Source organism: Sorex fumeus, unplaced genomic scaffold, assembly GCF_029834395.1.
Source record: "Sorex fumeus unplaced genomic scaffold, SorFum_2.1 ptg000014l, whole genome shotgun sequence".
NCBI lineage: Eukaryota > Metazoa > Chordata > Mammalia > Eulipotyphla > Soricidae > Sorex > Sorex fumeus.
In genome coordinates this window covers 16,905,672-16,933,300 of record NW_026606071.1, presented here as the reverse complement: position 1 = coordinate 16,933,300, position 27,629 = coordinate 16,905,672, and the positions used below count along the sequence as shown (strand labels likewise).

General features: G+C 35.4%; 1 protein-coding gene across 2 annotated transcripts in view; it reads left to right on the top strand.

Moving 5' to 3' along the window:
- Window positions 1–27,629, top strand: part of SATB2 (SATB homeobox 2) — a 214,319-nt gene that overhangs the window by 12,562 nt on the left and 174,128 nt on the right. For both annotated transcript variants that reach the window (XM_056111859.1, XM_056111860.1), the window contains one exon: window positions 18,362–18,538. In XM_056111859.1, coding sequence (XP_055967834.1) covers window positions 18,362–18,538 — 177 coding nt within the window. The remainder of the gene's footprint in view (window positions 1–18,361; window positions 18,539–27,629) is intronic.

Sequence of the window (27,629 nt, the reverse complement as noted above, 5' to 3'; positions counted from 1 at the left end):
AAATTTCAAATGTTAGGGAAAATGTTTTAACATTAGGAATATCTTTTACAGATGTTTACTGGTTTTGCTAAAAAAGGACTGTTTTGAAAAGAAATTTTAAAAAATAGTTTTGTTGAAGAATTTTCCTTCAAGTTGTTTTATAAACTAACTAGTTGACCTGAAGTAGGCCTTTTCTTTTTGCTACTGGTCACCCCTTTCTAACATAATTGTCTTGTTGCAAAGGGAAAAATAATTGTGTCACACACACTGATGTATTCAAATGGAGAAGAATATGATCATAATTATTAGGCAGGGCTTCATTTAGAGCAAACATTGTCTAGAACAACCACTTTATTCTACATTTGGAATATTCCCATTTAGGTTAAAAGTAGTGAAGTTCAGGTATAATCACTGTATTATCAGTTGTAGAAAAACATTTTACTTTCTGAAAGGAATGTGGATTTGAAATAGTACTGATGTTTATGTTATGAAATATGTAAAACATTTAGAGATTTAGAAACATATTGTCAGTGTAGGAATAATGGACACAATTGATTAAGTTTATTTTAGCCAAGGATGAATGCCACTTAGCTTATGGGGAAGACTTGTATTATTACTTGAAAGGAGAAGAGATAGTGTTTTTCTCTCTCTCTCTCTTTTTTTTAAGGAGGGTTAAGATTTTTAAATAGAATGAACTTAGTCCTTAGGGTCACCCAACAATCTAGCATGTCCTCTATAGTTTGGTTGAGGTAGAAAAATAGCCCTTCTCTGAAGTGTTTTTAGTTGTTGGCCTGTTATTAAAATAAAGATATACTTGGTTAAAAAAATATATGCAATGGAACATACATATTAAATAGAACATAGGGTATCCGCCCCTCAGAGTCCTGAGCATAATTTGATGTTTTAGTAATTTTGGAAGCCTTATATTCCATTAACAGAAACCCACTGACCATTATATATTCAAGATCATCTGCAGCAAAAAGTGTGTGTGTGTGTGTATGTGTGTGTGTGTGTGTGTGTGTGTGCGTGCGCGCATGTATGCGTGCGTGTGCATGTGTGATTATGCTGGAACTACAGAGATGTCCCTTAAAGCATTTATTTCTTAATCCCTCTGGAATACAAGTAATATCATTCTTTCCCAGGGGATAGTGACCAGCAAAACTTGCCTTTACATTTTATATTTTATGTGTTAATTCTTATTTATTTGTAAACAAACACTGTCCTCCCATTGTTCATTGATTTGCTCCAGCGGGCCCAGTAACGTCCCCATTTTGAGACTTGTTGTTTCTGTGTTTGGCATATTGAATACGTCACATATTTGTAAATGCATTATATCCAAATTTATATTATATGCATCAAATATACATACCATTTATTTCTGTGAGACAAAACAGACTAGTTATTTATTAGCTAGAAATATGAAGTTGAGTTATATTAGGATTTTGGAAATCAGTTGTATGCAAAACAATCCTCCAATAATTAGTTTATCAGGTTAGGAATATTTGCTAAGTAGTGAAGTTTGCTGCTTCTATTTTGGCAATTTAAATCCCCTTTCCTTTTTTTTTTCCTGAGAATTTAGTGCAGGACTAATTTATACATGTAGAATAAAAGACAGCATTTCTAGAAGTATTTTATGTTGGTCTTTATAGAGTTTTTACCTTTATCTTGATATAAAAATCACCAATTTCTCACCATTAGAATGATTTCCTATAACTGATAATCTCACAGTAGGTCCATAATATGTTCTTTTATTTGAGAAAGGCACACAATCCTACCTAGCATGTAAATGAATAAAAAGTTCTTTTGATTCTTTCATCTAATGGGTAGACGTAAAAAATAATATGTAACTAAAGCATGGTAACATAGTAGTTTTTACTACATCCTAGTGCCGGGGTACAATGGCATTTTGGAACATATTTAAAGATGGAGCATTTGACAAAAGTTGTATGTGTAACAGTTTGTCAGTGAAAAGTGACAAGTGGGAAATGACAAATGAAATGTTGGCATCATCACTCTTTATTTTGATAAAAATGTCTCAATTTGCAGTGATATAATACTGTTTCATATTATTTCATGAGTTGTGTGAGATGCATAAGGGGATTTAGATTTTGTGAACGGAAAATTAGCAGCCCCAACTCTCTTTTCAGAAGCTTTGGCAGCAAGTTCCCCCTCCCCCCCAAGAGTAAGAACAGCAGTGAAATATTGGATCTAACCCATACATTTTAACTCATTATATTTTTTTTTTTAAAAAGAAAGAAATAACTGAAAATGGTTTCAAGTAGGAGACCTTTATGCTTCACTCGAAAAAAATGAAGTGAGTTTGCCTTTTAGTTTCCATTCTTTATAACAATTTTAAAATGAGTGATTTCCTACTGCTGACTTTGATTGTATGGGGCCTTTTTCACTTCCAATCACCACTGTCCTTCAGCATTAATTTAGGGTGCCAGTAAGGAAAGCTGTGGATTTCTTTTATTTTAAAGTGCAGTGGGGGTTTGAAAATGTCTATGTGTTAAAAATGGATTTTTATATACAAAGGATTCATCATCTTACTACTTACGGGTAATGTGATAGATATTTCAAAGTCAAAGTAGACAGCCCAGAGTGGAATTGAGGTATGAGTTAAAACAAAAACCAGTTGAGGACTTACAGATTTCAAAAACAGCACAGATGTAGCCTCTGTAGTATTTCCATTTTCTCAAGTCACATTGGTTCCCTTATTGTCAGTGATCAGCCAAACATTTATTTTCTTCCTTTAACATGAAACAAGCTCAGCAAGCACTTCATGCTACAGTGTTTATGGAAAAATGTTTCATGGTGGAGTTTTAAAATCATGGAACTCTATATAATTTTCTTTTGTTTTCAATTAACAGAATTGTTTTGCTGCATAATAGCAGTAACTTAAAAATTGTGTTAAAATCAGTATAATTAAGTGACAGTACAAGGATGCATCAGAAATTGTATTTTGCAGTTTGTATCTTTTGTTGTTCATTTGCAAAGTTTTACTTATTTCTAATTTAAAAAAAATGTAAGTAAGAAGTAACTTAAGTGAAGTAATGTGTCTTACATATATTTTTGGCAGTTTGGGTGTATGGAGTATATTTCTTCTCTTTTTAATTGATATGAATACTTTTTAAGCTTTAAATAGACAATAATAAAGTAGGTTGACAAATGCTTAAAATTAAGAAAAATACATCTAATAAAATTGTCAGAAGATTATGACAGGTATATTTAGATAAGGGATATTTTTCATGGTTTTGATTTATTTCAAAATAAATAATGAATAAAAAGTAGTAAAACTCACTGGGTGCATAGATTTAATTTTAGTTGTTCCTACAACTTTTACTATTTCTGGTAAATTAGGTAAATTTGTTTGTGACCCTAACTAATTGCCTTACATTGGAATGGAGTTATATTTTAGCATACTTGGTTATTCAATTGTAGATAAACATAACAACAAAGTTCAAAGAGTTAAGGTGAAACACTGCAAGCTGCTATTTATGAAGAGGTGTTCTTTTCACACCAGAGTAATGATTTGCTCCCCACTGACGGTTGCAGTTACTGAAATGTATATAAGAATTCAATAACTTAATTTTGTTGAACAATTACATACACATAAGTTCATAGGTAAAATTCTAGTTAAATATTGTGCATTTTTCATATAAAAATATTGTGTATTTTCATCCCATTAAGCACAGAAATCATTTTACTCTATTTTAATAAATTATTTTACATGTTTTTGTGCTTGCCTGGGTAGGCATATCAGTTTAGTTTTCTTAGAATTGAATATGATTTTTTAAAAAAAACAGAAGAAATGTTTTCTTTGCAAAGAAAAAAATTTGACTAAATGTTATGGCCAAGTCATAACACCAAGGCATTGACCAAAAGGATAGAATAAAATAGCCATAATTTAAACTTCCTAGTCAGAAAATTTGGTATATTACATAATTAAAATTATGTACTTTTTGTATTGTATACAATTATATGTATTTGGAAAAGGAAAATTTATAGTCTATTAGGAAAATGCATTCATAACACAGCTCTTCAAATAGCCCCAGTTTTGAAACATTTTTTTTTGTTAACAGAACAAGAACTTTCTTTTGTCATAATCCAAAGATGCTAACAGAGCAGCATGATAAATGTCTCTTTAAGTGTCGTAGTAAAAGAAAATGACTTGCCTTCTGAGGCAGTGGAGAGTTTATGTTGTTTTGGACCCATTTCCCAAGCAGTGATCGAAAACAGATTATAATAACAATTATACAGTCAGAAGATGCAATATCCATTTCTGCTTTAATTGAGTGAAAGAATAATAAAAACATCATTAAGAAAAATGAGGTGGACCTGTCACACAGTGTACCAATTTTTAGTCTTGGAGATGATACAGAATAAGTGAAATGCTTTTCTCTTACTTTGTAGTGTTTATTAGCTAAAATTTGTTTGGGAGAGAGAATATTTGATTCTTGCTTTTTTTACGGGAGGTTCAGAGACATTAAATGTGTTTGTTAACCTTTTCTTCGTATACTGTTTTCTTATATTCAGCCTAAGGTATAATTTTCTCTTTTTCCACCTGTGTAATGGAAATCAGAAGTAATGAATTCTCCTCTTGTTACAAAGTCCTGTCATGTAAGGGTTAGGGCTTGTCCCAGGGTCTGCTGTCATTGGGAAGTTTGTAACAGACCTTTCCTCGTTCATTGTCCTCTGGAAGTCCGAAACAGGCTAATGGGGTGGCAGGGAGTTGAAAGTGAAGTTTGAAGACCCTGACATCTCAGCATACACATAGTAAGAAGGAGGAACCAGAGTTTTATAAGTATTCATCACTTGACCTTCACTCAGATGATATGAACTGTCATCCAAGAGGCATAGGCTCTGGACTCCATCTGTAGTACGGGGAACCATTAAACTTATAAGCCTTTGTGCTACTGAGCTGTGTAACCCCTAAGTGGAGCTTATGAGGCCTTCAAGCCAAGTCAGTTTGCAGCAGTCAAGATCAATCACTGGCTTTCACTCTGGGCTGTATTTTCTTCCTGTATTCACAGAAACTAAGCTGCTGGAAATTTGGGAGATGATAGCAGGGTTAACTCAAACAGTGGGATCTTAGATTCCAAAAATTACAAATAATGTTGGCCATCACGGCACCTGGATTCCAAGGATGGACTCAATTGAGATTGAGGAGAATATGACTTTGATCTGAAGCTAGGTTCAGTATTTAGAAGGCTTTCTGACGGTGGCACAATGTAAGGAGTGGGCAAGAAGTAAGGAACTCCTCCCAGTGGAGGTCTCAATCCTAGAACTGTCTCAACTGTAATTCCCTTCAGATTTCTTATAATTCCGCTTCAAGTTTATATTAAACAACTACAAAAAGTCAGTTTAGAGAGTCTAGTTCCCAGTGTCTCCATTAAAATACTTTTGTCAGTAAAGGGTTTTTTATTTTCAGTTTTAACATTTATATAACCTTACAATCAGTGTTAACTAGTGCCACAAGCTTTAAGGGTCTATTAGTAGTTACGTTTTTTTCCTGGACTTTATGATTTATATGTAAACATTAATCCTGGGTGGAACTTGGCTTAATGTCTTTTTGCCTTGGAGGGAATTGTTGTTGTACAATAAAAAATGTTTTTGTTTTCATACTCACCTTCTCCATGTCTCCCTTCTCCAGAGTAAATGACAGTCACGATTTTAAAGGGGCTTATTTAGTTCAAAAAAGAGACTGATTATTTTAGGTGAATTTAATGCTTTTTTTCTCAGATAGTATTGCAACTCTGTGCTTTTGATATTAATAAGAACGATCTATGAGGCAGAAGACACAACGAAACTATTTTTTCCTCTGCCCTATATTACAAAGTCATGTGGTAAATTCTTTTTAGTAAAATTATATTTGGTGACCTCTGAAGCTTATAAATAAGTTACTTTACTTCTTTAATGGAAGCTGAGAGGCAGAAAATATTTTTCTCATCTGAAATTATACTTAAAATTTTTTATGTCACCTGCAGTTATGGCACTGAATAAAAGGAGTCTCACTAGAAAGTAACAAAGTGACTAAATTTCCAAGTATTTATTATTTTGGAAAATATATATTAAAATTAGATTACTAAGATGGTATTGTACATCTTAATATTTTATTAACATTAAATTATCCTGGGAATCTGATTATATGGCAATTGTGAACAAATGATGAATTATTGTCCTCTGAAAACCAGGTGTTTAGAATACTTGTGAAGCTGCTTGCCTAGAGAAAAGTGTAGGTCATGGGGAGTGGGGCTAAGCCAGGTGATTTCTGAAGCTTTGTCTAGCTTTGCTTATTAGTTTTCATTTATATAAGATTTTGTCCAATAGATTTGGCAGACATATTATTAAAAGAACAAACACCCTATATTACTGAGGGAGTATAAGAAGAGCAAATTGTCCTCCCAAAGAGATACCCTCCACAGCTAAGATAAAAACCAAGACACTTTACAAGGATCATTGAGGAGATCCTGGGTTTTTTACCCCTTCTGAAACCTGGTCAATATTCAACAAAACTGACTTAATTTACAGGTCCCTTCATATAATGTTTGAGCCTCACACACATTTTACTGCTGACTTACAACCGCATCCAAACTGGAGCTTAATATTGAAATCCTGCCAGTGCTGTCCCAAATGATCATTAGTTCTCTAGAGACTTGGAGGAGAAAAAGCACTGTCGGAAAATGCTGTAAGTTAGTAAGGATCATTTTGTGGTACATGAATTTTTTTGCCTCTGTGTCAAAGCTGTTGGTGGTCACCTTTGTACATTCAGGGTTGATACTATATACTCTTCTATGGAAACATATAGAATTCCAATTAGCAAAGGGGCAGAGTATAAATGTACCTTTTTTTTCACACTGTTCCAATTGGTTAGTGGAAAACAAACTACAAAGTAATTCCCTTGGCCTCCCAATAAAAAGATTTATAGCAAAATAATTCTCAGCCTCATAATGGGACTGTTGTAGATTTGTGTTTGATATTTATAAGACTAAAATATAGTCCATGTACCCAAACTAAGCATTTATTGTAAACAAGTTAACTGCCAAGAGCTTATATTCTGTCAAACATAATTCTATTGAAGATTGATGTATAGCTAGAAATGGAGTTTGAGGGAGACAATTCTTTTTAACCTAGGAAAGCTTTTGAGATGCAGCTCTTTTTTCCCTTGATGGGACTCAGTGAAATCGTCTTTCTTACAGCCAACCACTTATATGTATAATAAACACAGCCTTGCTCTTTGAAAACATATCTGTTTTTCCATTCTATGCCTGTTGGTAAAATAAAGACATGAACTTATATTCAAGGAAGCTCTTAGAGTATCCTCTATCTCCCTCCCTTTGGGCAGTGAAGATGTAAAGGTAAAATAGAACTCTTCCTGACTGGCAAGGCCTCCTAGGCCTATGCTAGAGCTCAGCCACAAACCTAAGCTTATATCTTTAAATTAATCACAAAAGGAACCCCTTTCTCCTTTAATGTGGGGTTTGAAAAAGTGTATTTGACTTGTCATTCTGTTATTTTGTGTTGGGTTTGTGACATTAGAACCGTTGTGAAACTGTGGTCCTTTGGGTGAAGGTTATATACACCACATTAATGCTTCATTTTGTGCCTCAGATATGATTTTAGAGTTAAATAATTTATGAGTCCAGAGAATTTTACCCAAAATTTGAAATGATATAGTGTTCTCACAGGGAGTTTTTAACTTTAAAGAAAGTAGAAATTTAAATGTTTTTAGAATAAATATTTATCATTTTTTTCCCCTTAGACACAAACATTTTATGTTCAATACAGTGAAAATAATAAAAAAGTGGAGTGTGATTCCTCCTTTGATGGGGTAGTATTTTAAGGGTGAAATTAAGATTTTATTTTAATGGGGTATATTTGCGACAACTTAAATAGATTTCTTAAGTTTTTATATACTAAATTTGATATTTTCCTATAGACAGTATATAAGATACAAAGGTTACATATTAGAATCCTAAGGTAAAAGTAATAATATACTAGCTTAGTCTGTTCTATATTTCTTATTTAAGTAATTGCTGCAAATTACACAAGCGCACATACACTTAAAATATTTTGTCTGGGATGTGATTCATCAATTGGGAACCTAGTTTCCAAAGTCTGTGTGCTGGGTTTTATTAACCTCATCTCAGTCACAATAATAATATCCTATGTATTGCAGTCTAGTGTTCTGTGTCCCCTCAGGGAACCACAGAATACACACTACGATTCTGAATTTCTTGCTCTCTTTCTCCTCCTGTTCTTTTCTTTTTTCCCTCTCATTATTTCCCCCCGTTAAGCATTTGGTATTATATCCTGGTGGAGATGTTAGTTGGGGGCAAGAAAGATAGTGGCTTTTATTGGTTGAAAAAGGATGATGATGGGTGCCTGTCTGGATAAGCGTAGGTCTGTGAAATCTGCATTCATGCACAGTGATGATTTCTGCACGTCTATTTAATATCCGTACATGTTTTGCTGTTTGAACTGTAAACATAGACAGTAGGATTTCCTTTTGTACAGAAGAAAGCCTTTTATTTCACTAAAAACTTTGCCTTTTCAGGTTTTTATTTGATAAAAATCTCTCCACTCTAGTATGATTTCCTTTGGGGCTTTGCACCACTGTTTGATCTCAATTTTTAATAATTTTGGTGAGTTAAACTCCCCAAAGAAAACATGCTTGTGCTATGAAATATTCCCACTAGAAATCTAGGTAGTCTTGTCTTATTGAGAGTCTAGTGGTTGATTCCTTTATTAATTCCTTGCCAGAGAACCTCAGGACAGTTAACCTTTCCTTAATACTACACTGGAGAAATCAATCAAGGTTTTCTAAAAATTTGATTGTTAAATTAGCTAAAATAACACAGATATAATATGAAACCTGTGATAATAAGGCAAATGTTAGCATAAAGGCATTTTTATTGACTCCCTTTTTGATTCTGAGTTGCAAACGACTTTTCCAAAGAGGCAAGTAAGAATTAGAAGAGAGGCAATTACATCTCCACTTAAAAAGGATTCAAAATTTTTTCTCTCAGAAACTTCCAGAATAAACTTTACTTAATGGAAGAGAGATGGCCTTTCAAAAGGTCCCGCTATTAATGATTTATGGTATAGATCATTTTAACGTGCCATTGAGTCTCAAGACATTATTATATTATTTATTTTTTGGGGGGGGGGAGGGCACATCTAGTTGTGCACAGGTCTTACTTCTGGCTCTGCTCATGAATCACTCCTGGAGGTGGTGTTGGGGGAAAGTGAGAGGCATCATGTGTGGTGCTGGGCATGGAATCCAGGTCAACCATGTATAGTTGACCAAGTGCCTTACAGGTTGTACTATCCCTCAGTATATTATTTCGGAACCTCAAGAATTTAGTTTTGAATTGCGGTATACGTAAATAATATGTCAAATGTTCAAATTCTTCTGAGATATCTAATTTTGTTTGGTATATTTTTATTTTGAATTTTTTGGATTTTAGCATCACTGAACATTTAGTCTTGGGGCTGATACAAAATTTACAAAAGGCATTGTGTCCATCATTCCATCATTGGATGGCTGCTGAGTCCCCCAGGCTCTAGCATGTGGGTATGGCACAGCTAACCAATTGAGTCATATAGCAAAGAACTCAGTACCTTTATGGTAATAAACAGTTTTTGGTAACAATGGTCGAGCACAATATTGTGGTCTGGCATGCTTTCCCTAGAGAGCATGGAACGAACTCCTGGGTCCACTTGGGTGGAGCACTGCTTAGAGAGCTTTCCACATCTGTTGTTGAGTGCAATACAGTAGGGCCAGTGATACGGATCCGATCAGAATCATAAAAGGAAAAAAACAGAACTGACATTTCCTTCTCATGGTGGTTATTAATATCTAATTGGAATTAACATTTGGTTAAATTGGATGAACATTTGTTTTGGGTTTTGTCTAGGTGGGGCTTTGTCTAGGGGAGAGTGAATGGGAGCAGGGGAAGATGAGGAGTGAAATAGACCTCTCTAAGTCCTGCTCCTTTTGGCGTAGGAAAAGGATGACCTCTCATTTACTCAAATTGTACATTCCTAACATCAGGCAATTTCTTTTCATGGGTCAGAATCACTGTGACTAAGCTTGCAGGTCAGACTTTGTTTATATGAGAAGTCACATTATATGTCCTGTGTGTGCCTATGAAATACTGGTTTTACAATAGTCTTCGATTCATTCAGTCCTGTCACATATTTTGGTAACAGAAGAGTACCATATTTCACTGCATAACATCACAGATTTTATGCCAAAATGTTTTTTTTTTGCAAAAATTGGAGTGTGCCTATTAAGTGTTGCTTTAAGAAATTGTGCCGGTATTACTGGGAAAAAAGACACCAAAATAAACAACAAATAAATGAGGTGAAATGATTATGCAGTAGCAAAGATTAAGTGTGAAATATGGGTATTGAATGACCTGAAGTTTATTTTTCAACCTTCAGATCTAACTTAAAGTTGAATTGTGATCTCTTTAATTGGGGGCTAGACTAGTCAGAGCTTTGGATAAAGAGAACCAGCCTCCCTTCCCTAACACTTTAAGCCTGATTTTAAAAATGAGAGGGTCAGAGTTTATTCCTCCCTCCTCACCTCAGCCTACTTCATTCATTTCTTCCAAACTTAATATCTGCTTCAGGGGCTGCAAAGTAGTGCCTGGTTGGTATTCAGAATAAAGTGTCTATATATATACACATTTAATATAGATAAATTTAAAAAATACCTTTTCTTTCTCTAACCCTAGCAGGAGGGGCACATAGGATCTTTATTATTGAAATTTTAGTTGGAGGTCTAATCATGAGTTACCAACAACTGGAGGAATCAAATGGAATTCCTGTATTATTTCTCAGTTTGCTCTTAGATTTAAAATCAAGCAAATTTTGTTTTCCTCGTAATTGTAGGAACTGACTGTGATACTTCATTGCTGATGAGCCAAAATGTGTGGCTGCCATACCTCTTGCTTCTGCTTCAGTAAGAGTTAAAAAACAAAACCAACAACAAAAATGAGTTGGTCCTTCTGCAAATTTAATCAGCAAAGAAGAGGGAGGAACGTGGGAAAATGGAACAGCTCAGGGCAACCTAAAAGATCTCTGACGGGGAGTTCCTTGAGCGGAGTGGTTTTGCTCTCTCCCTTCCTTTTCAAGGTTAGGAAGGTAAAGGATGGGATTGTGCTTTTTTATTGCTCTCTCTGAAATTCTTTCCCATTAAAAGTTAACATGGGATACCATATGTTTCTTTTACAATGAAACTGTATCTAAGATTAAAGAGACTTCTTAGCAGTTCAAACAGCAAACTGCAAAGTGTATCATCTTTTTATCTATTTATCTTTGGAATTTTCCAGCTCAGCCTCAGGGAAGTGGGAGGCTGGAGGAGAATGATGGAATGTGTGTAGCCTTTGGCTAGGTAGCTCTAGAGGTCGGATGCCCAGGAGAAGACAGCAGCAGGAGCAGGAAAGAGGAGAGTGGGAGAGACACACTTAATCCATTTGGAAATTTTGCTTTTCTTGTCTAGGATCTGAAAGGACCGGACACCCTCTTCTTTCTTTGCAATTCTTGGTACTCAGACTTGCTTTTATTGCTTTAGGGTGGGAGGAGGGTTTAGAGGTAATATTGGCAAGTTATTGCCTCAGGGTGTGTATGTGTGAATGCCAGTGAGAGGAAAAACAAGAGGCTGGGGGAGAGATGCACAGGGAGAATGTGAGGTTATCTAGTAAGTAAATGGTGTTTTGTTTTTGTAGTAAATTTGCGGTAAAAGAAGAGAGGTGCCACCCCTAACTCCTCTAGGCCCTCTGGAAGTCTCCATAGTATTCTCTCAGTGTATGTGGTAGAATTTGTTTCAGATTCTGTGGTATTTTGATTTACTGATTATGGTGGTGACTGAATGTGGTACTTTACCCCAGGTTCAGTTTCAGACGAGGAGCTGTTATGAGAGGCTCTGCCCCAGAGCCTTCATAATCTTCAATTAGCCCTGAGACCTTCTCAGGTGATGGGGCCAGATATACTGCCTGCTTCAATGAAGGAAGTGGGCCTGTTGGGGCTGCTTTTCTTCAGGAAACGGAGGTCTTAGTCTTTTAAAAGAAGGCAGGGTTATGTCTGACCAGACATTGCAGACCAGCTCCTGTCTTACATACACAATAATTAGGGTAAACTAAGGAGGAGACAGAGGCTCTGCAGAAGGGACTTGAATCCCCACCCACACTTGTTTGAGTCTTTCTTCATCAGTGACTGAGGGGAAGGAAGTGTTTGGATCCCCTGTGCCTGCTCAAGTGCCTGGTACAGGGTCGGTAGCCTTTTGGGAAGTGAATTAACTCATGAGCAGTGCTGGTCAGCCCTTGAGCATAGCAAGAATCCTTTGCTCAAAGGCCTTACCTCTCTATGCCAGTGTCTGTGGATTTTGGAGCCTAGTTTTTAATTCCAAGGAAAGCAGCATACTGACAAGCTCTGCTCTTGCCTCACTGAGTTTCTTTGGGCATTTTACCTATTTTTCTGTTGTTTCAGCTTTCTCATTTATGGCATGAGATTAAGGGTATCCCTCTTACAGGGCAAATGTAGGGAGCAGATAAGGGGTCAGTGAACTATCTGGGGAGCTAGGAAGTGCTGTCCAAGTGAGATTGATTTTGTGTTCCAGGTCTCCTGGATCCCACTGCCCCATGATCTTCTTTTATCTTCCATTGGTGAGGATACCTGTTCAGTGCTTCAAAGGATACTTGGTTCTTGGGTTCCTTCTTATGCCAGTGTAGTGGCATTTCCTGAACTATTTTTTTCATTGACAGAAAAAACAAAACCTTTCCTCTCCCTTAATTACTAATATATATATTCTTTGGTGGTGGGGGGTGGGTGGTGGTGGCACACCTGATTGTGTTTAGGATTTATTCTTGGCTCTGTGCTCAGGGGTCATTCCTGGTGGTGCTTGGGGGACCATATTGCAGTGCTGGGCATCAAACTGAAGTCAGCCATATACAAGGCATGTGCCTTACCCCTTGTACAATCTTTCTAGCTCAGCCTTTCTCTTGTTATAACAGCTGGATAACTATGGGTCTAAATAAAACAGCCTACAATTTGCTTGATATTGCAGAGAAGATATCCCTTTGGATTTTAGAGCTTAACCGAAAGCCCATCTATCCTCTGGTCACAAGATCTGGAACACAGAGAAAAGATAACTGTGGGGCATCCAAGACATGCTCAAGACAATCACGCAATTGTGCTAGTTATCTAGTGTATGATGAATTTATCCTGAGTGAATAAACTATTGTAGAGGTTAGTGTTTGGCAGATTGCTTACAGCTGTGCTGTCCCATAGATATACAGTATAAGTCACTCGTGCAGTTTAAAACTTTTGAGTGCAGGACTCAGTGTATGCGATGTTGAAAGCTGGGTTCGACCCTTATGTGGTCCCCCGGGCACCTCTAGAGCAACCCTAAGCACTGAACCAGGAGTAGGCCCTTAACACAGCAGATGTGGCTCAAAAACAAAAATCAAAAACTGAATATAACTTTTTCAGTAGCTTCATCCAAAAGAAAAAAAATCTCACTTTTCAAAATATTATTTCTAAATGAATTTAAAGTATTCATTGTTCACACTTCAGTTTCGTGTTATTAATCAGTTATGTATTTTACACTTTAAACACATCTCAGGGGGCTGGAGCGATAGCACAGCAGGTAGGGCATTTGCCTTGCACGCAGCCAACATGGCTGACATAGTTTCGATTCCCAGCATCCCATATGGTCCCCCCCGAGCACCGCCCGGGGTGATTCCTGGGTGCATGAGGGGATCAACCCCCGAGCATCACCGGGTGTGACCCAAAAAGCAAAAAAAAAAAAAAAACCAAAAAAACAAAACACATCTCAGTTCAGGATAGTCACATTTTAGATGCTTAGTCACTTTATGTGGCTAGCAACCACTGTATTGAACAGTTTTAGAGTATGAAATATGGCACTTTTGATACTTTAACCTTTTGCTATGATGCACATTGAACATTTTAAAACTTTATTATTTGCATCTTATATAACTAAGCTATTCGTGATTATTAGTATCATTTTACTTCAAAGAAAATTTTTTTTAGTCTTTGATAATATTAGTCTGTTTTCTTTATATATACAATAATATTAATAGTGATTCTGATAAAAGAAAACTAGGTATCATTGACAGCTATCTGTCATACAACTTAGATATATTATGTCGTTTAATCTTTACAGCAACTCTGTGTGCAGATATTATTTGCGTTTTAGCTAGAAGGAATTTAAGCACAGTGAAGTCAAATAAATCACCCAAGTCACTCCCACAGGTGAGTAGTGACAGAAACAGCATTTTACCCACGAGCTGTCTGCCTCTGGACTGGCACCACCATATCTCTACATCTTCCCCTGACTCCCTCTCTGGTTTGCAAGCTATGGTTGTGATAAGCAAGTTAACTCTATAATTAGCCACACTTCCTCAGAAATAGTGTTATAATGAAAATGACTATTTGAGCATCAGAACTAATGACAGTTGGGAAATTGCATTTTTCTAGCAGGGTTCCTTGCTTATTTTGTCTCTGTGACAAGGTGACAATAGCACTCACCATTTACCCCAATTACCAGAACAACTCTTAATTTTTAGCAAATGGGTGTGGCTTTGTGCTTGTCCTCCAGATTAAACTGCCTGCTTACCTCCCACAATTGTAAAAGGCTTAGTGAAGCTTATAATCAAAAGGTTCAAAGTTCTCTACATGGTCATCTGGAAATGGGTTTGTGCTACAATGAAAGAAAAATAGTGTCTTAAATTGAGGTTAAAACAAGAGGCTTCGTTTTCCTTTTTTGGTCATTGCTAAATTTTGCTATAAATCCATTTTACTTTTACGTAATTACTTTATTAGAACTTTTAATTTTTTCCATTTTTAATTTAGTTTTTGTAGTACTTTCCAAACATTCACTCAGTCTTTCCATATTTTACCTCACTATTTTTCTTTGCGTGTGTCTGTATTTTGCTTGGGGAGATATAAAACCCAATGGCTAGATATTGCATGTGTATGTGCATGCGTGCCTGTGTGTGTGCACGCATGCGCATGTGTACACGCAAATGCATTTGTTTTTCTACTCTATTGTCCTTTCATAGATAACTTCTCTTCTTCTAATAAATGGTGGTGATTGGGAGTGTGGAGTGATAGTACAATGGATAGGGAGTTCTCTTGGCATGAAGCAGACCTGGTTCAACCCCAGCATCTCTTATGCTCCCCTGAAACTTCCAGGAATAATTTCTGAGTGCAGAGCCAGGAGTAATCCCTGAGTTTAGCTGGGTGTAGCCCCAAAAAGAAAAAAGGAAGGGGGCAGGTAGTGCTAGGGACTGCTCCCAGCTCAGTACTTGGGGGCCTTGCTGGTAGTGCGTAGAACCATGTGGGGATCAAACCTAGCATGCAGTCGATGTTTATGCTCCATATCCTTGAGCTCTCTCCCTAGGAAGGAGTTTGATTTTGTGTGTTTTAAAACTTTAAAAACCTGTATCTTAATTATCTTTTCTCTGTCACTTAACAACAGTTACGCTTTTTTTTGCTGTAGTTTCTTTTGTCATTTTACTAGTAGGTGCATGAATTTTCTCCTTATTTTTCTTTTCTTGTATAAAACATGTATTTCATTGTAGAATTTTCTTAATTTTCCTTAGCTTGATAAAATTCTAGTAAAAAGTTACATTTTTTTCTAGACATTAAGTGAAACCTGTTTATTATACTCATTGTATAATAAATAGGTATTATATAGGTATTATAGGTATTATATAGGTATTACATTAATACCTATGTATATGAATAGACAGATATTGTATAGGTGTGCTTCAGAACAAATCCTATTATCATATACTTTGGGTTATCATGATTTTATTTTATAAATGACCTCAAAGACCTCAAAGATTTTAAAGTAGATAATTTCTGTGGGAGCTAGGTTCTTGCTTTTAGACTACGAAGAGTTTATTGTTATCATATTAATTAACTGCTTTCTTCAATCACAGAATAGAATGTTTAGGAAATATTTCTATAATTTGAAAGTAGAATACTTTTGAAAGTATAGGTTCAACATAGTATGGAACTACATGCTCTAATGTTTTAACTCATATCTAACTCACTGAGTTGTTCATTTAAAAGAAATTAATAAGATCTTCTGGTTTTTCAGTGGACGATAGACTTGAGAACAATTTATGAGTAATAAGTAATGGATGCATGACAGCTTTGAAGTAACTGGAATCATTGAAACGTCTTATCTATGATTTTCAGATGTGTGACACTCATATGTTGACACTAGGAACTGCACATGGATTTTCAGCATGTAAACTTATGTACACACAGGTATTAGTGGTGAAGTAGCTTATGGTACCACTGACGACATGATCCTATGTGTGCTATACTGAAATCATTAAAGATAGAAAGCAACCTGCTTCCTTGGACAAAGATTATATACCAGTACGTAAGAGCTAAAAGGTCTAAATGGGGCTATTCTCTGCCTGTAAGGACTCTCATGATGGGTCCTATAAAATGCCATTATGCTTGCTTAGGAAGATTTTACACCACCTTCAACTGCACTGAGCACAGGAGCTAGATCAGACTTAGTCTTCTGAAGCTCTGACACAGAGTAGGTGTTCAGGAAATAAAATTTGAATAAATAAATGACAATAGAAATATTTTGGAAGACGTCTGATTTTTATTGTTCATTACACATTTGGAAATAATAAGCATTTTCTATGCTAATACTGGTCACAATAAAAAATTGCCATGCAGCTAGAATAAGTTTCTTTATCTAAAAGAATCTATTTTACCCTTATTTTATATTTTCCATAATTCTATACCATAGGTGATATATTTGGTATCGACAATAATAATGCTTTGTTGTCCCTAAGTGTGAATATTGAGTCAATAGATGTTCTGGGTATATGCTATGTATGACTTGTTAGATTGTTGTGTAGGCTTAATAATAATTACCATGATCTTTAATGATAACAATTCTTAATGAGTGTTATTATTGTTAATAATGATTATATTTAATAATTACACCCAATACTTATTATCTTTAATAATAATAATTAGCACATGGGAACTAGTTGCACCATTGTATTATCTTTAGAACAAAAATCTAAAATCTGTGACATGGTAGTTTGCAGTGTCTGCTCCCACCCTTTGCTTCTCAGAACCGAATGAATAGGTAGGCTTCTGGGGTCCAGGAAACAGGGACTTCTAGAAAAGCCTCATTCTGTGTGATTGGTAGTCCTTCCTTATATCATTTTTATCAGGAGATATTATTTTGATTGTTGGGTACCTTCGCAATGACCAGCTTAGCCTCCTCCTCTTCTCTCAGCCTGCCTGCTCATTCTTTAGAACTTTTGATTTTATTGTGCAAAGAGAAGACTCAGACCAGAACCTTCCATAACACACCAATTTGTGTGAATTTCATAGGGTGGAGTCCATGTTTGTTACTTGTATGTATGTTGGTAAAACTTTGATCTTGTGCCTTGGCTATGTTTAGACTTGAATGCCTGTATGACTTTTTTTTTTTGAAAAATAAAAAACAGTCTATAAAAAATCTTTGGCGAATTAAACATTTTTTTAGCTTTTCACACTTTGATACAAAGTAGAGAAATATTTCAGTGACAACAGATTTCCACAGATTTTCAACTAGACTAATTTGCTTTTATTCTTTAGAGTAGTTTGCTTCTTTTCTCTGAAACACTAGAAAAATATTCCCTTTCCAGTGTTAATTGGTGTTAATGTATAAAATAATTATTCTTTTAAAGGACAAAGTTTAGTATTGTTTATTTTTTGTAAGTTTATTCTCAGTTAAGACTTTCATGTGCAATGTATTTTTAGGTTAGTTGATGAACTATTTACTAAGATTTTTACAATTCTTACTGTCTCTCTTGTACAATATATTCATGTTGTAACTTTGACCATAAAATCAAATATACCTCCACTTGATATATCTTACAACCATAAACTTTTAAAATATATTTTCAGAGAGAAGCAAATCCTATCTGCCTGTACTATGGCTGATCTGATACTGGATAAAACAGAATGTTATTGATAGGGTAGGAAGGGGTAGGGAATTGGCTTAAAAGGCTACATTGACCCCCACTGTTGTGCTTACTATGAATAGGGCTCCTCTGATTGTTGTCCTCTACTTTTTCAACTGGAATGTGAGGGCTTCTACCAATTCTCTGGGCTGTTCTGCTGCAGTCTGATAATAATGGACGAGGGGAGAAAACCCCCACAGCTTTCCCATTAGGCCATATAGTCATAAGGCTTGTTTAATCTGAACCACTGTCCATCACAGATGAGTGATTTTTATAACTGTCTTTTCCCTTTTCATCATGGTGATGGAGATTTGCTTTGTAATGTTTGTGTTTTGCTTTGAATTTTGTCCCTCCAGGTTTGATGATTCCTGTTTTCTGTGTGGTGGAGCAGTTGGATGGCTCTCTTGAATATGACAACAGAGAAGAACATGCTGAGTTTGTCCTGGTTCGAAAAGACGTGCTTTTTAGCCAGCTGGTGGAGACCGCGCTGCTGGCCCTGGGCTACTCCCACAGCTCTGCGGCTCAGGCCCAAGGTAGTAATATGCATCTCCCCTATCCTCCTTTGCCCCTCATATGTCTTGCTTTGTTGAAGAAGTTGTTCCTGGAAATCATTCTCCAAACAAGGGCTGGAGGAGAATGATCGGTGGAGTATCTTTCCCCAAAAGCTAGCTGCAGTTTCTTGCAGAGGCTTTTTTTCTGATTGCTTTGGAATCATTTGACTAATGTCTCTACAGCCACCCAAATCAACTTGCATTTCAGAGTGATATCACAGGTTTTTTTTTTTCCGGTTTGCTTTTGATAACTTACTTTCTCTTCTACCCCAAATTGATGTTCTCAGAGACTACATAGACACTTGACTTCCAACCTTTCTAAAGCTTAACATACAGTTCATAAGCATTCAGTTTTCTAAATTATTTCATCACTTTGGATTGCAGAAACTTATGCACTTTGTAATCAGATTTTAATTAAATAGGAAAAATAGGTATATCTTGCCATACTTTTATATATAAACTGCCCAGTAGTTTGGCATAGTCTGTTCATAAAAGCAAAAACAAACATTGAAAGCTCAGTATGTTTGTGATCAAATTTTTTACCTACGTAATTAAATATTGAAATTGCACCATTAAAAATGATGTGTCATACATCACTAGATCCCATTGTGAGCTTGTATTACTCCATTCTTTAGCATAGCTATTGCTCTTTCATATATATTTCATATATATATATCTTTCATATTTCAATTATATAGATTATGACAACAGGACTAAAAGTGAGAGAGACATGTGAATTCTAGATCAAGCTTTATAAGTAAATTTCTTATATAATTATTGTACTTCTATATTATTTTTTTCTATACTACTTCTTTTATTCCTATTTTTATTTAAAATTTGTCTATGGACCCAAGATTTTTCACTTCCCTTTTCTGTACCTCTTTATGCTATTTTAACAATGTATCAGAGCCTCTATTTTATTCAGATAAGGAAACTTTGAGAGATTAAGCAATGTAGGGTTAAAATAATAAATATGGTGACCCAAGAACATGGAATTTGAATTCCTAAGCTCTTGACTCTGATTTTGGTAAGCACGTTACTAGTTAAAATTTTTGAATTAAATATCTAGATACACCAAGAAAGCAGCCATCTGAATGCAGGGGGTCATGAATGTTTGCCCAGGACAGGTGACACCCCATGGATTATTCTGAGTCCTGATGCAGTGTGGATATGAGTAGTTGGCCAGTCCGTGTGGCAGTACAGCTGAATCGTAGAGTTTGCTGCTTTCAAAGCAGCGTGATAAAGGATGATTCATTTCCTCTCTCCAATGACTTTCCTTCTTGTGTGAGGGGTTCAAGATTTGATCCTGAGCAAATTGCATACTGGACACCATTGCTTTTATTTCATGCTATGTCCCTAAATGAAATAAAAGAACTCTCCCTCCTCTTCCCCCATAAACTTTTCATGCCATTTTAGGGATATTTTTCTCTGAATGTAAAGGTCATTGTATCCCACTGCTTGCATCCTGGTGTGCCAGCTTCCTGTTTGACAGGGCTATCCATCTCAGTTAGCACGGCTGCTCAACGCGCCGTGAGCCCACATGTGGAGCACAGAGCACTAAGTGGCCAAGATTTGATTCTTGGCACATGCTCAGGGAAGGGGCTCTCAGGAAATTTGCACTAGGGAGTCACACTGTTCCATTCAGTGATGTGGACTGAGAGTTCTACTCACCAAGGTGAGTTACACCAGCAGTAAACACGCACTACATGTTCAGGAGGATTAAATGGGGGAAAATCGAGTGAATATTTGCTTTCCCCAAGCTTTTGAAAGCCCTGATTAGAAAATACTAAATATTGCATTTTAAAAAACTGAATAAAAATTCCAAAGGTGCTCTAGATCACAGATAGGCTTAATTTTGTAGCTAAGCAAAGGTTTTATCTCTGTGTGCTGGACTGTAATCTCATAGAGAAAAAAATCGGCTTGTTTATTTTGTTTTAAATTAGGCTGCTGATCTCTCTTTTGTGTAAATGGGAAAACTTAGAAGTATTTATTTTTCAATGAATGTATTAGATCTTTGTTGTCTTTCAGATTATCAAACATTTGCTGTTTGTCCCATGTTTACTGTAGACCAAACAAGAATGCATGCTAAGACAGGTTGTTCACATGCTGGATAAACAGCAGAGCAGAAGACAACTAGAAAAGGAAATAGAACAAAATCTGACACTGTTTGAGGCCTGAGGCTTTATGAATCTAGATTTTTTTGTTTTGTTTTATTTGTTCAGTGAGTAGATAAAATTCCTTCAAAAAAGAGGATGTTACTGAGAGACTTCCTAGCTAATCTCATTTTTGCCAGAGAAACTGAGAGTTTCTAAATCCTTGTATCCTGGGATAATTAGGCACAAGTATGATGTGAGGCTGGCCATTTCCTCGGCCTCTTTGAAAAATAGTGCTTTTGGTAGAAGATTTTCATTTTGACACAACCAGAAAAGAATGTCAGTAATTGAAATGAAATAGTGTTCAGAGTTTCCACAAAAGAAAAACAATATTAGCAATGTTATTTTTTTCAGACTGCTAATCAGGTCCCAGTGATAAGACTATGGGATTACCAGTTTCTCTTCTGAGAGGGTATTCCCTTCAGGCAAGCTGAAGAGAGTTTATTAATAAAAACTATTTGCTTCAAAGGATAACAAAAATTCTAGTCAAATGGACTTCAAGGAGTCTGGCTCCTTCCCCCTGTTACAGCTGTCCTCCCATTGTTCATCGATTTGCTCAAACGGGCCCAGTAATGTCTCCATTGTGAGACTTGTTGTTACTGTGTTTGGCATATTGCATAGGTCACTTTCTTAATTTGAAATAAGATATTGGAACCTGAGAGGACAGAGTCAGAACTGCCACAGATTATGGATCCTCTGCTTCTGACTCCAAGCCTTCATTTTCTAGCACACATATCGGTACTTCTCTGTGATTCTCAAGTATATAAGCTGCAGAATATACCTGACTTGCTCTTTTGAAAATATACAGAAATACAAGTTTGCCAGGCTTTTTGTTTTTCCCCAGAAAGTATTGTTTGGGGCCTAAGGAATTACATTACACCTTTTTGGGTGGACTCCAGAAGTCCGTGTCTCTGAATCAGATCTTGTCGCTTGGAAGAGGAGTATTACTCTAATTGCTATTCAGTAATTCCAGGTTCCCCATCTTAAATTTATCACTTTGTTTCTTTTTTTTTTCCCCCTTCCTTTTAAATCCTTTTCACTTCTGGCCCTAAGGCTTTTGGTATAGTCACTGGGCTTTCTATGTGGTCTAGAGAGTTCTTTATTCTACTGATTAAGTACATTTAGACACTATTGGCAGTGGATTCGGTAGGAGTCAGTGTTAACATTTCCTCACCATGTACATTTGGTGTAATTAGTCAGTATCCCATCTCTCTCCTGTTTCTTTCACTTTTTACAATATGACTTCAAGCATGTGTTTTTAAAATTAAAAAAAATTTAAAGGATTTTATTTTTAAAAGACATGCTGTGCACAATTAAAAAATCTTCTAGGCTGGTTATGCTGGGGCTCATAAATATACAAAAGTTATGGGTTCAAGAGGAGCTTTGTTAATTGTAATACTTTTTGTTGTTGTTTTGTTTTGGGGGCCACACCCACCGGTGGTCAGGGCTTATTTTTAATCACTCTGCTGGGCTCTGGGGATCATATGGGATCCTGGGGATTGAACCCAGGTCGGCCATGTGTAAGGCAAGTGCCCTACCCCTATACTATTGCTCTGGCCTGTGTTAATTAAAATTCTTATAATTTATGTTAGAATAGTTAAATTTATGTAGCCATCTAAAATAATTTTTTTTTTTTTTTTTTTTTTTTTTTGCTTTTTGGGCCACACCCAGCGATGCTCAGGGGTCACTCCTGGCTCATGCACTCAGGAATTGCTCCTGGCGGCGCTCGGGGGACCATATGGGACGCTGGGAATCGAACCTGTGTTGGCCATGTTGTCTGCGTGCAAGGCAAACGCCCTACCCGCTGTGCTATTGCTCCAGCCCCTAAAATAATTTTTATTTACTCATTTTGGGGGATTTGGGGCCACTCCTGTTAGTGCTAAGGGGCTCTGGGCTCTGTGCTCAGGTGCCACAACTGGTGGTATTCTGGTGGTATTAAGTTCCAGGGATTGAATTGGGGCCAACCTCATGCAAAACAAGTGCCTTAACCCTGTGTTATCTCTTTGGATTCCTCCCTATTTTTAAAAATGTGACATGAAAATGTATTTACGTGAATCAAGCAAATGTTATACGAATCAAGCAGTATGCTAAATAGAGCGTCAATTATAAAATTCCACATTTAGAGAGCAGAGAAAAAGGAAATAAAAATATCAGTAGGGTGGGTAGTGTACTTATGTAGGATTTTTTTTCTAACCTGTAAACAAAAATAACTATGATAGTCTTATCCCCTTCAGAAAGTTTTCTCTGAGTAAATGAAATTTTATTTTTTATTTGTCAGTTTTGATAAGCAGTTTTCTTTGTCCCTAATTTATCTGTAAGTGTGAAAATGCCTACATGATATTGATACATTTTTATTGTTTCATTTTCTGCTTAGGACTTTAAGAAGAATCACTAATTCATTGATAAGCCTCTAACATATAAAGCAAGAGATTTAAGAATTTGTTCTTGGTGTAAAAGATGAAACTCAGGGCCTCATACATGCAGGATATGAAGTATATCACTAAGCCGCATCCCTTGCTAACATGAGTTTTACTAGTGCTTGTAACATTAATTGATCAATTACTACATGCTAAGCACTACTCTAAGAGATTTACCTATAGTTACGTAGTTCTTACAATAACTCTTTAAAGTTTTGTTTCCATTTCATAGATAAGAAAACTGTGGCATATAAAGAGGAGGTAATATTTTTCAGGTGCCTGGGACTGCTGGATGGGAGAGCTGAAATCAGAAGTTCAGTGATTAACCTTCAGATTCAGAATCTTTAGCCATAGAATTGCTCTATGCTGAACATAATCACTGGGAATTAGATTAGGACTCAGTTTTTAGTTATGCTTTTCCTTTAATTAGGACATAGCCCTCGAAGGTAGATACTAAATACATAATGATTATACATAGTTTCATATTTGATAACAAAATTTTCATAATTACTTTTATTAATGATTATAAATTATATGGATTTTCATGATAAAAATATAGAATTTTTTAAATGCAGATGAGACCGATTTTGTTAAAAAAGGGTTCTGGAATGGTAGTGTAGTGGGTAAGTCACTTACCTTGCATGCAGCCAACAGGGGTTCCATCCCTGACACTGTATATGGTTCCCTGTGCACTGCCAGGATTAATTACTGCGCAGCACCAGGTGTGGCCCAAAATCTGAAAAAAGAAAAAAATACCCCAAATGTGGTTGGCTTTCATCCCCAGCAACACATACACATATACATACACATACACATACAAATACACACACACACATACACACACACATACCAAAACATAAAACAAACCTCACAGAATTGTTATATTTAAATGAATTTCTAAACTAATATTCAACTCACATCCTATTGTAGGTTGAATATTGAAGCTGTACCATACTGTTTTTTTCTTATGAGGCCAAGATAATTTTTGATATAAAATCAAAGAATGATCTTTAATAATTCTGATCTTCAAATTTATTAAATCAGCAGCAGGGAAAGTCTACCATGTGCTGATTATTGTGAAGTTCTGGGAATAAAGAATTGGAAAAAAATAAGATCTTGCTTTCATGGAATTTAGTTTTCATAGTTTTAAGGTCACATGAATAGTTTAGTGTATAGGTTCTTGGTTGACTTTCAATCCTCTGAGTTCAGAATTACCTTATATTGAGTTTCTTAGAGAATGGAAATACATATAAAATTATTTCTAAGTTTGGTTCTAATTTATTACTACATGTTAATTTGTTTCTGAAAAATGTTAAGAATTTTCTTTGGAAGTAGTTGATAAAATGAGAAATATGGGTTAAAATATCCAGGAAATCCTCCTTTACTTCATTGTAGAAAAGCTGTATATATGCCCCTTTTATACATTGTCTCCATATTTATATTCTTTTAATTTATTTGGCTTCTTTTTATTTTATTTTATTTTTTGGTGGGGGGCAGGGGTATTCAGGCTTTGCTTAGGTTTTGCTCCTGCCTCAGGGATCACTTTTGGTGGGTCTTGGGACACTATTTGTATTACTCAGTTTTGAACTCAGGTTGTTTGCTTGCAAAGTAACCTATTCCGGCCTGAGTGTCTCTATCTTTTAAACTGGGTTATCACTGATTTATGTTGTAAATTTCTTTCATTCTCAGAGGCCTACTTATTCATAATACAAGGATAGCACTTGTGGTAAGAATTAATTGCTGTTGGGAGATGTTATTTATGATCCTTGAGGTGTATATTCATTTGTAAAAAGCACTAGTTTGCTTTCTTCAATAACTAGATTTATATTTAAAAACCAGAAAGTATTACTTCCTTTAATAACAAAATAATACATGATTTTATATTTGATTGAAAACATTATTTTAAGGCCCATTTTTAATAAGCTCCATTAAGGAGTAATACTTTCCCCTGTATTACCGTGATGTTAGCTTCAATTCTGAGTTAGCAATTTTTTTTTCAGAAGTAAAATATTATTTGACTGCTTCTTGACCAAATACCACCCTTTCCAGATTATTCTATGTCATTATTCCATTGTTAATGATTTTCTGGTTATGCTTGTGGTGGAAAATCATTTCATAATAACGTGTTGAATCAAAAGAAAGAAGTAGTTTTAAAAATTGCTTATATATATTGGAGTTTTGGCATTCAAATTCCTTTGATTAAAACTTGGACATTTTGTTTGTTTATTTTTGAGGGGTAGAGGAGAGTCCACACTCAGTGGTGCTCAGGGTTCTAAGCTTAGGTATTACTTCTGGAGCTCAGGGTACCATATGAATTGCTGGGGATTGAATACTTGTCACATACCCTCTGTACTATTGCTCTGGCTCCTAAAGCTCGTCAGTGTCTGTTTGAAGGCATTATATGTGGGGAGAATATTTTCAGTCTATGAACTGAAAACAAAAGTTAAAAAATAGAATAAGGTTAAAAACATAATCTAAAGTTATTTTTATAAAATAGTTTTAAAGAAGATTCTACAAAATAAACATTTATTTATTGAATAATTTATTATATACTTTCTAGTTGTGACTTTTATTAGTTGCTCTTCCCAACATACTGTTGGAAAGAAAGAACTTTACATATGCCTATTTTCAAGATAGATTTAATGATTAGAAATTAGTACACTTTCAGTTTCAGTTATTGCACAGTTGAGTGCACCATAAAATTTATTTTCTAAAATGGAGATATGAAACCTATTATTTAAAACTAAAATATAAAACAAACGCAGAGATACATTGTATGTTTTACTCATGGATACATCTCCTGGATCAGCAGTTAGCAATTCATGGTCAATCTTGGTTCATTTCTGTCTTCACCTATTTTGCATCTCTTCTCCATTTGATATTTTTAAATACATTCCAGATTGCATGCATATCTTACTCATAAATATTTAGTAAAGGTCTCCTATAAGAGGTCTGTTACAAACGTAACCACAGTGAAGCGTAAGTCTTAAAAAAGGTAATTCCTCAGTATCAATGAATATCCAGTCCCAAGGTTAAAATTTTCCTAGTTATTTTACAATCTTATTTTCTTTGTGGTTGTTTATTCAAATCAGAAACCATGTGAATCTGTAATTTTTCAGCTGATTGTGGTCTCTTTCTATTTTGTTTTGGGCCACACCCAGTGGTTCTCAGTTTTATTCCTGGGTCTGTGCTCAGGGATCACGCCTGGCAGGCGTGGGAGAACTTATAGGGTTCCAGGGTTTGAACCCAGGTCAGCGACGTACAAGGCAAGCTCTGTACTATTGTCCCAATCACTTTGGTACAATTGAAGAGTCTCTTAAGACTATGTTTCTCTGATTTTTCCCATCTTCTTAAATTCTTAAAAATTCTTTTCTAAAATTTAAACTTGATGTTTTAATTCCAAATTATTTTTATTTTATTAAATTTAATTGAAATTATGATCCTATAAATGTCTGAAAATATTATGATTGGAAATAATCTCTGGTAAGCTCAGTCACAACTTTGGAAAGGAATGTAAAAAAATTACATTTCTTAAAAGGAAGGAAGATTCAAAGACAGGTTGTCTAAAGCAGTAAAATTTATATCCTCTATAAGTTTGATCGAAAATATTTAAGAAGATCTTTTGCCTTGTCTGTCTTTCTTTCTTTCTTTCTTTCTTTCTTTCTTTCTTTCTTTCTTTCTTTCTTTCTTTCGCTTTTGTCTCATGTTTTCTTCTTTAATTAAACTCTGATGTTTGGGAGCCTCTAAGTTTTTTCTTTATAAGGGCAATGTTGAAAAAAGGTGCATATTTAGAAATTTTAGGCCTTGAAGCAAACTTTTAACAAACAAGCTGCTTAAAAAAAATCTCGAGGCTTGCAAAGGAGGGCTTAAAAAGCTAACTAAAATTGCTGTTAACCATGTGCTTAACCCTATTAGAGCTGGACAGGCCAAAATGTAAAACCCCAGCTGGGCTGACACATTCTCTAATAAGCCCCCAATACTATTTTTGCCCCTAATAGATAGAATTAAAAGTATGTGTGTATGTGTGTGCATATAATGTATGTATATGTGTGTTAATCTGCATGTGTGTGTGTTCAGAAATACCTGAAATAGTATATTGTCTAAATGCCACACACACACACACACACACACACACACACTGTTTGTCTTAACTTCCTTGTCCCATGTATCCTTAATAATGATACATAATTCTGTTTACTTTTTTAGCTGTTTATATTTTAATAAATGTGTTATTTAAAACTATAGATATGTAGTTATGACTCACATGAGGGTCAGCTAGTGAAATCATCATCTACTTGTTAAGTTGTAGAAGGTGAAGACCCTTTTAAACTTTCTAAATTTGACTTCATGTTGTAATTTCTATTTCAGTCCCATTTTAAAAAATCGTATCAATGGGAACATTCCATTCAATATGATCAGATTACTTTCTCCATGATGAGGGAAATATTTAGTAAAGTTTTTAGTTATCTGTTTTGTCCTTGACAATTAGCTTTGGCTTCTTTT